Consider the following 10,346-nt stretch of genomic DNA (forward strand, 5'->3'; position numbering starts at 1 on the left):
CTGGAAGACGACGACAACGGTGGAAAAAGGTGAGGTCGAAGGGGTACGGGTAGGTGGGTTGGGCTGGTGGAGAGGGAAGCTGGGCCACCGGGTTGGCCTGCTGCGGCCAGAGAGAAGAAGGTGAGGGGAGGGAGAAGAGAGAGAGAGGTTGGGCCAAAAGAGAGGGAGAGGCCCGTGGGGTTAGGGGTTTTATTTTCTTTTTCTGTTTTTCTTTTTAAAACCTTTTTCTCTCGTTTATTTAAAACTGTTTTGAAATGAAACAAGGTGAGGTGAGATTAAAAATTAGTTTTCAACATAGTTGTTTATTTGTAATTCAAAACAAAACACATTTTATTCCAAAATTATTTGTTGCACAACTTAGTTGTAAATTAAAGAATATGAGAGGGGGTTAGGGTTTATTATAAAAACCATATGAGAGGTAGAACAAAATATGTTAGGGTTTATAAAATAGTTTTTATTTTATTTTGTGAAACCATGGATGATATGATGCATGATGCATGATGATGCACAAAAGAAAAGAACAAACAATTCTAATAGGGGGTACTACCCTGGGCCGTTACAATCGACACCACTAACAAGGGATCGCGCCCCGAGATCCCGCCTCAAGGTACGGGGGAGAGAGGTGAACTATCGGGTCTTCAGACGACGTGTCGATCTCCTCGACACCACTAACAAGAATTCTTGCTCCATGAAGGACAGTCGACACCACCAACAAGAAGTCGTTGTTCCGATGACGATGATGACTCCGGAAAAACAAAGGAAGGAGTAACAGTCACACAGATCCACCAATTCAGGTAACAAGAGCGAATAATAAGAGTAGTCGGTATGGTGATCAGCCCATCCCGCACTCAAAGTATTACTCTGTACATGAATAAGAGAATCGTGCATCCAACTCCAGGAATACAGATTGGCGATCTTGATAAGCGTTGTCAGCGAAGATTCGACGGAACCAAGGCACAAAGAGTTGAAGAAGGATCGCAGAACCAAAAGGAACGTCAACGGAGCAGACGGAGGTAGCCGCCGGTAATGTTCTTTCTGGTCGGAAGGTCTTCCAAGATCGGTCCTATTAGGTTAAGGCGAGAGATCGTCCAACCCACGTCGGAACCTAAGACTCAGAGAAACTCAGATAAGAGAGAAGACTCAAAAATCGCAAAGATAAGAGGAGCAAGATTAGCGATAAGGAGAAAAATCAGAACTAATCAGATCTATCCAACGGATTTTAGAAAATAGGTTTAGACACTCTAAACTTAACGACCATTGACAAGGTTATCCTACAGTGCTGGACTAGTGGGGTACCGTCAACTCCGAGGCTCGATACCAACTTGTGACGCCCGGAACCGGTACCATGAGGATTCCAGCCGATCCCGCCAAAATCCGCACGATATCGATTCGTAGACGCCCTTCGACACGACGTGCGCGACGAATCACACACGTGATGCCGGAGGAATTAACACGAGCAAGAACATTACAACGAGGCTTACAATAGAGCCACAAGATACATATATTACAACAACGACTCCAACGAGTCAAGATACAAATATACAATACAAAGATCCAAATCATACGTAAGAGCGAATACATCCGAGTACTGGACAAGATACAAATTGGACTAAGAGTCCCGAAGATAACCAAGTGGCGTCCATGAACCCCTGCCCAGTGCCAAGCCGGAAGGGTAACCTTGCTAACATCGTCTTCATCGAACATATCTTCATACCTGCCCGGTTATATCCCGTAGAAGCAGCAATAAGTACGGGTTCGTACTTAACAAGACTTCAAGACGTATAAGCATTCGTCAACCGAGTCATCCTTTGTACTTGAGGCACGCAGGGGACTTAGAGGACGCAAGAGAAACGTCATAGGCAATATGGTGGGGTTAAGCGGCAGCGCAAGCACTAAAAACCTATAGAGACACTCTACAACGGCCGTCTAATCGGAGAAGGTGAGAGAGCGTAACTAACAGCTCTATACTCGCAAACATAACCCATCCGATGTGTTCCCCCTCGCAAGGAGGTACTTACAAAGGTACTCACACACTGTTGACAAGTTTTAACCAGTTATTATTTAGGTTGGTCTATCTTACTATGCAAGTTATTGGTATTGAAACAACAGGTGTAAGTTGTCTATGATCGAGTCATACAGCTCCAAGTCGTCCATAACCGCGGACGCGGCTTATCGATAAGATTGTAACCCCGCAGGGGTGCCCAAATGTGCCCACACGCACGCTCAACCCACTTACGACAGGTGGATATCACGACACGCACTCTCCTTCACTACAACAATGTCCAGGAAGCCACCTAACTAAGTTAACCCGTTTCGGAGCCCGATCGAAACTCCGACGCGGACCTAGCTGTTGCGAGAACGGCTAAGAGGATCAGAGCCCACTAAAGGATGACCTCTTAACAATACGTGCCGCACCTACGGACGTGCAAGAGACAACGGGGTTACAAGGCAACATGGCTTCCTCAAAAGTAATAGCATATCATCTGACCACAAAGAAACATGCTTGCACGCCCGGGGAAACAAAACGTTCAAACTAGTTGTGGCCACCGGACAAAGCCGTAGATTCCGACAGCTGGTCGAGGGAGACCCGGTAAGCATACCCACGTGTGGTTAGAGCGCTCAGTCTCGGAACAGATAACAAGAACTCGGGGTCCTAAGATATTTAGGAAACACAAGTGAGCCGTCACAAAACGAGCAGCTGACCCACCGATGCCTCCGCTAATCAAATATCAACAGCTAAAGTAACCATGATTCTTCCCAACATATAACCCGATAAGATAACAATAACGGTAACAAGATAAGACAAGCACTAGCATGCACTACGACTCGCAAGGCAGACCCGATAACCAAACAATTGCCGTAGGAGGTGGTGGTGGCAATATGGGCTGCTTGAGGTAACAAGTGGAAGGGACACGTGACAAGAACGCAACTTAAGGATAGCATGAGGGAGAAGGCAAAATAAAATAGGTGAGCGACTCCTGCAGGGACAGGAGTATAGGGGAAATGCTTGCCTGTTAAAGCTTGCCGAGGAACATCCGAAGAACTTGTCGTATCTCACCACACCACTTCGCGATCCTATCCGGGAAGAAGCAAATGCTGGAACAAACAACAGATGCAAATCTTACTACTACGGATAAAGAAGATCCAGCATGTTCATGATGATATGCATGGCATGGCATAGATGGTGCAATGCATCTTATCCAATTTAATCGGAGTCGGAACCCCGGACAAACAAATTAGGTTGGAGTTGCATTTCTACCGACAAAGTTAACTCGTTGGTTAGCATGGCATATCATGGCAGGGGTGCGCTACTTCAATATTAAACGGAGCGGGGAAAACCCTAGTTGGAAATCCAAAATACTCCGCATATATGTTAGGTGAACATGCACAACTATCAACGCGCGACATGATGCGAGCTGCAAACAGGCATATGGATGGCATACTCATGTTCAGCACATTTTTCTGATCAATTTTCATATATAACACTTTTAATTTGGAGTTACAGATTAAAAGTTATTCACATATTAGTTTTTATCAATTTTTAATAGCAAAACAGAATTATTTAAATAGGAAAAGGACCCAGAAAACATATCAGTCGGGGGGGAAGGACCCCGGGTTAGTTATTAAAACTTGCAGGGGGTTATGCAAGAAACCAGCAGAGACAGGGGCTGCGGTTTCAGAACTAAAACATGATAGGGGGTTTTCTGCAAAAGGTAACGGGATCTGGATCTGGTGTTGTTTCTCACCGAGCTTGGTTCTAGCCAGGGAGACTGACGCGTGGGGCCCGATGACGACGTGGCGCAGCTGACGTGGCGAACCTTCCGCGACATGTCGCGCGCGTTCCGGTGGCCGTGGTCACCACGGCGGGCGTCGTGTGCGCGGTCGATGCAGGGGGTTCCAGTGGGCGCGAGCTAGCGCGTCTGAGGCGCCTCGACGACGCGAACTAGAAGGAGGCGGCGCCGCTTCCAAGAGGTGACCGGAGCGCTGCCGTCGACGAGGATCTGCGAGGAACGGCGGCCGGCACATAGTGAAACGGGGGTTCCCGGAAGCAAAGAGAGAGGAGAGGATGTCCAGGAGGGTCGCATGGTTACCAGGAAGACGATGGTGTGGTCGCCGGTGACGGAGGGAAGCCACGGCGGCCGGAATCGAAGAAGAACCTCGCCGGAGACGGAGAAGGGAACGGCGAATTGGCGGCATCGGAGAGCACCCGGGCTCGATTCCCCTAGCGTGGAGAACAAGGACATCCAGGCGCATCTGTTGGTGGTCTTGGTGGCGTGCGGGGTGGTCGGAGACGAGCGTGCAACGGCGAGCAGGCGGCGGTGCTGTGGGGTTTTTTTTCTCCGTTTCACTTGCAGAGGAAGTAAAGGGGTAGAGAGGCGTGGAGAGGAAGGCGAGCGAATGGATGCCGTGGTCCGGGACGAGGAGATAAGGTAGAGGGGAAGAGGCTCACGCGGGGGAGGTTGGTGCGGTGGAGGGAGGACCACGGGGTCACGCAGCCCGCGTGCTCTCTGGAAGACGACGACAACGGTGGAAAAAGGTGAGGTCGAAGGGGTACGGGTAGGTGGGTTGGGCTGGTGGAGAGGGAAGCTGGGCCGCCGGGTTGGCTCGCCGCGCCGGAGAGAAGAAGGTGAGGGGAGGGAGAAGAGAGAGAGAGGCTGGGCCAAAAGAGAGGGAGAGGCCTAGGGGGTTAGGGGTTTTATTTTCTTTTTCTCGTTTTTCTTTTTAAAACCTTTTTCTCTCGTTTATTTAAAACTGTTTTGAAATGAAACAAGGTGAGGTGAGATTAAAAATTAGTTTTCAACATAGTTGTTTATTTGTAATTCAAAACAAAACACATTTTATTCCAAAATTATTTGTTGCACAACTTAGTTGTAAATTAAAGAATATGAGAGGGGGTTAGGGTTTATTATAAAAACCATATGAGAGGTAGAACAAAATATATTAGGGTTTATAAAATAGTTTTTATTTTATTTTGTGAAACCATGGATGATATGATGCATGATGCATGATGATGCACAAAAGAAAAGAACAAACAATTCTAATAGGGGGTACTACCCGGGGCCGTTACACCTCCTCCCCATCATCAGACTCATCGGAATCATCAGCATCACTTTCACCTTCTGTATCTTCCTCTTCCATCTGGTTCTGGCTGTATCCATTTTCTTCGTCACCATCAACCTCACCGTCTTCTCCACTGTAACCATCACCCTGGCCGCTATAAACATCTTCCGCATGGCTGCTCTGTTCAGACTCGTAACCACCGCCACCGCCGGGTGCTTCACTGCTCTGGCCTGATTCGTAACCACCTCCTCCACGTAACCGCCTTCAGGAGGCGCTACCTCCTTCTCCACCGGAAGAACTAATGCCACAGGGTTAGTTCCTCTCCTTTCAGACCCTTTTAACCAGCTCACCCACTTAGAGGTATCATCTACAGGCCTCAGATACCACGAAATGTTTGATATCGACTTAGTCCACAATGCATGCACACCCACGGTGTGCACTTCAGGATTAAGCCCGAAACATTCTGTCAACCAGTCCTTCACCTGCTCAATTGTCCATGTTCTAGGAGCAGTCATATTCATCTCTACAGATTTGAACTCACTCAGCATTTACTCCCATTTCATCCGATCGGACACTACCCACACCATAATAAAATACTATCTTCACTACATCTGTCATCTTTGCTCACCTAAAAAAAATGCGTCTGCGTCAACTACTAAAACCAGCCCACATTAATACACTAACACTAAAACCAGCCTACATTAACCTACACAGTTAGCACTAATATGCAAAGATTAGGGTTTACCCTTGTAGCGTGAGCAACCTCTCCAACGGCAGCAGCACGAACAGCACGAACAACACGCAGCACCTCAGCACCACCATGAACCAGCAGAAGCTCAGCCCCTTACACCACCACCAACCTCCACCACTTCATCACCATTGCTGCTAAACAGCACCACCAATCCTCTCCAAAACCTAACCCATCTGTAGATCGAGTTTCCCTCAACTAATAGCAGCAAAATGATGAAGTTTTATTGGCTAAATCACTAGGGATCTACGAAATATGCTGAAGTTTTCGAGCTGTTCTTGTGCAGCCAGGGAAGAAAGCAGGCAGGAAAGAGAGAATGGAAGAAGAGAGGAGAGAGGAGAAAGAAGAAAGAAGAAAGAAGAAAAGGGTGGCCGGGAGCGCGTGGCCGTGTCAACGAGTGGCGCCTGCGCGCGCGTGGCCCGGGGCCATGCCACGGTTTGGATGCTAGCGGCCGATCGGACAGCGGCAGACCGACAGGGTGCTGTCGTCTGACGGCCGTCTGACGGGCCCCCACCGTGACCTGCAATCGGCCTGCTGTGGTCCAATCGGCCCGCGGCAGTCCGATCGGCCTGCTGTAGGCCGACAGAGTCTCACTTTTGCAATTTTTCAAAATCGCGCGCTATTCGTAGAATTAAATAAAAAATTCGTATTATTTAAAAAAAATTCGCCACAACTAGATATGTTCTTATTATTCACAACGCGCGGACACTAAGCTAGTATTGCTTAATTTTCTGTTATGCCAATATGCCGCTGCTTGTTCGTACGGTGGCATGTTTTTTCTTCTTCTTTTTCTCGGTTCAGTTCGCGCGTGTGCGATTGGGTTGGACACTTGACCGGGTCCGTGTTGGTTGCTTCCTCTTGCTTGCTGGAAGTTCCTGGCCGTGCAGCCCGCAGCCGTGCTAGTTTATATATACTCCATAAGTGTCACAGTATTACAACATGAAACAAATTATAAGGATTCATCGCGTTTATACCGCCTCGTCAGGGTTGACACTTAGGTATCCCTTTTGGAAGGCTCACGTGTATAAACTACTGCAAGTAGCCAAGTACCACTAGTGTTTCACGTGGGAGTTGTTACCAAGTACGTACTCGGCAGCTACCTGTGGGCTTATGGCTGGTGGATACATGTGATGGTACATGTAGAGCGGCATCTTATGAGAGAAAAGGAGATGCTATGCTCTGCTCTCGTCCCTATATAAATACAAGACATCACATCTCGCATAGCAAACAAGAGCAGCTTTCTTCTCTCTATTCTCTTGTAGTGCACTTGGCGGTGTTTTCTTTCTTGCCTAGGTCGTGATTGGAAGCATGGCAAGCAGTACCCATGCCACCCTCTCCGAGATCCGCCGTTTGCAGCGTGCGGACGGGCCTGCGGCCGTGCTCGCCATCGGCACAGCAAACCCGCCCAACTGCGTGCTCCAGGAGGATTACCCGGACTACTACTTCCGCGTCACCAAAAGCGAGCACCTCACGGATCTCAAGCACAAACTAACAACAATGTGTAAGTCGAAATCATACATTCAAATATATGTTGATCTGAAACAAACCTACTAGTTTAATCTTGTCCAGCCAGCATATATATACTGTAGTATGTGTCTATCAAGCATCTGATTGGATCAAATTGCCGGTGTGTATCCTCCCTAATCAATCATGCAGGTCAGAAGACAGGCACGGAGAAACGTTTCTTTCACCACAAATCGGAGCTGCTGGATGCCCACCCTCATTTCTTCGACGGCGGACGTCCGTCTCTCCAGGACCGTCTGGAGATCGCGGCCGCAGCTGCTCCTGAGCTCGCAGCGTCAGCCGCCGCCAAGGCCATAGCCAAGTGGGGCCGTCCAGCCACCGACATCACCCACCTCATCCTCAGCACCAACTCGTGCGCGCGCACCCCCGGTGCCGACATTCACCTGGCCTCCCTCCTCGGCCTCCGTCCATCCGTCGCTCGCACCATGCTCCAGCTCAACGGATGCGGCACCGGCTCTGGATCGCTGCGCCTCGCCAAGGACTTGGCCGAGAACAACCGTGGCGCGCGCGTCCTGGTGGCGTGCGTCGAGCTCAGCATCGTCGCCTTCGGAGGGCCAGAGGACAACTACCCCCACACCCTCATCAGCCAGGCATCGTTCGGGGATGGCGCGGGCGCGGTCATCGTCGGCGCTGACGCCGTGCGCCCCTTGGAGCGCCCGCTCTTCGACATGGTATCCGCCTCACAGACCACGATTCCGGACACGGACCATGCGGTCACCATGCAGCTCACGGAAGGCGGCCTCAAGTACCACCTCTTGATGCGGGAGCTCGTGCCGATAGCGGCACAAAACATCGAGCAGTGCTTGTCCGCTGAGCTCGAGCGGCTTGGAGTTGACGCCGAATGGAACCATCTCTTCTGGGCAGTGCACCCCGGCATCAGTGCAATCTTAGACCACATCGACGGGGCTCTCCGGTTGGAGCCGGGGAAGTTGGCCGCCAGTCGGACCGTGCTGAGGGACTACGGGAATATGCTTAGCGCCACGGTCATTTTCGTGCTCGATGAGCAGCGGCGGCGAATGGAGGAGGACGGGGAGGAGGGAGTTTGGGGTGTGATGGTGGGACTTGGAACCGGGTTCACTATTGAGACTATGGTGCTGCATGCGACCACCAGCCTCAAACAAAAGTTGGCACTTGTTTAAGCTTTTACGTAGAGCTGCCTCTTTCATATACAATCATGAGGAAACAAATCAGTAATAAAGTGCAATTACTCGTGCTTTGTGTGTTTATCTACCATCTGGTGACTGAGCTGCCTCTTGTTCGTCTCCTATGTACTGACGGGCAATTCGTTATTTCTTGGAAACAACTTCTTTAATATTATCATCAATTTTTCAAATCCCGAGTCAGTTACACCGACCTCTGCCTTTCATTTCAGCAATTCCAATATGCTACCCAGCTTTCTCTGTCCATCTTCACAACCTGTGTACAACAATTTGTGGTGGTCCTCTAATATCTTGTCGAACTGCAACCTCTCCTTATCCGTGCCACAGTCTCTTCTTGCATCAGAAATGGCCCGACGAAGATCATCATCAACAGGATCATCTGCTGCCTGTTCTTCACCTCCTTCTTCTTCATTATCGTCCATTGCGGTATCATCGCATTCAGAGAACATAGATCGGTACTGGTCATCGTTATCTTCTTCTTCATCGCCGTCTTCCATCATAACCCCTTCTTCTCCGTGTTTGGTCCAAACATTATAGCTGGACATGAATCCAAACCGAAGCAGGTGGCTCTTAATGTCTCTTGAGCAAGAGTAATCCTTCTCATTCTTACATTTCAGACATGGACAACACATAAAACCTTGCTTCGACTTGTTGGCCTCGGCCACAAGCAGGAAAGAATTCACGCCCTCTCGAAAGCGGGAGCACATCGGTTACCGTACATCCATGGATGACTCATCCGCATCATAAGTACAATTATGTATCAGATGCAATCACCTTGCTAAAATTAGTATTGTACGGACTATGTATATATATACGAGAAAATAGTTGCTAACCTTTTAGGATCAAAAAGAGGAGAAATCTTATCAAATAAAATCAAGTGTCATCCCTCACAAGCATTCCATCAAACACCTCTTGTGCACATGTAGAAAAAATGAGCTAGCATACACCTCCACCTTTCACCACCAAGGAAAAAAAATGTAGGAAGGTGGGGGGCTGGCTGCGCGTCTATATATAGGTATTACGACCCGCGACAAAAGGGGTGCCGACAGGAGGCGCCAGCCCTCAGACCCCTTTTGTCGCGGGTTGTGATACGCCCGCGACAAAAGGGCGCGACAAAAGGCCCTGCCCGCTCCAAATGGTTTCGGGGCGACGTGGCCACGCCATTTGTCGCGGGTGCAGGCGCGCCCGCAACAAAAGGCTCCCACGAAAGCCCTGTTTTCCACTAGTGTTGCGTCGGACAGGTCCTCACCATCAGGCCCCTCCGCAGACGTCGACTAGGGATGCCTCCTAGGTATGCCTGCCTCCATCGGCAGCTTATCTCTTTCGATGGTTCAGTTCAGTACCTGACATGATCAGCTCTGCCAAGCTCATATGCGCCTCACCATCAGCAATTTTCCCCCACACATTGTCTTCCAAGTACATGTTTGAAGTGAGAAAAATGTGTACCATTTTTCTTGCTATATCGTATCACGCAAGAATCATCACTATTTGCAGCAATACACGCCCTATGATTTCTTTCTCATGTCTGTTCGTGGAGGCACATGGTAGGTAGTTTGATTTGTTGTGCCTTTGCTTGCTAGCTTAATTTTTCTTTTGCCAATTGCTAGCTTGGGTCGCTGCTGCTTAGTCTGCTTCTTTTGTGTGCATACCACAGCATCGACCACATCCTAGGCTCCTAGCACAATTCTCAGCAATTTAATTGGACATGCATCTCCTGCTACCGCTACATCTATGAAGGTCTCATCAATATCAGATATGTATATGTGCACTGTCTGCTCGGTTCTGTAATTCAACTAAACTGTAAGCCAGGTTGATTTTGGTTGCTTTCAGGTTATTATTTCCTGTATTATGAC

The 10,346-nt window shown here is 49.0% G+C and overlaps 1 protein-coding gene across 1 annotated transcript; it reads left to right on the plus strand.

Moving 5' to 3' along the window:
• The first annotated feature begins 7,108 nt into the window (after nt 1-7,108).
• On the plus strand, nt 7,109-8,472 carry LOC124651252 (bisdemethoxycurcumin synthase-like). The gene is made up of 2 exons (XM_047190368.1): nt 7,109-7,310; nt 7,466-8,472. Exons 1-2 carry the CDS (start codon nt 7,118-7,120, stop codon nt 8,470-8,472), a joined length of 1,200 nt encoding a protein of 399 aa, XP_047046324.1. The 5' UTR covers nt 7,109-7,117.
• The last annotated feature ends 1,874 nt before the right edge of the window (nt 8,473-10,346 follow it).

This window comes from Lolium rigidum, chromosome 1 (genome assembly GCF_022539505.1).
Source record: "Lolium rigidum isolate FL_2022 chromosome 1, APGP_CSIRO_Lrig_0.1, whole genome shotgun sequence".
NCBI lineage: Eukaryota > Viridiplantae > Streptophyta > Magnoliopsida > Poales > Poaceae > Lolium > Lolium rigidum.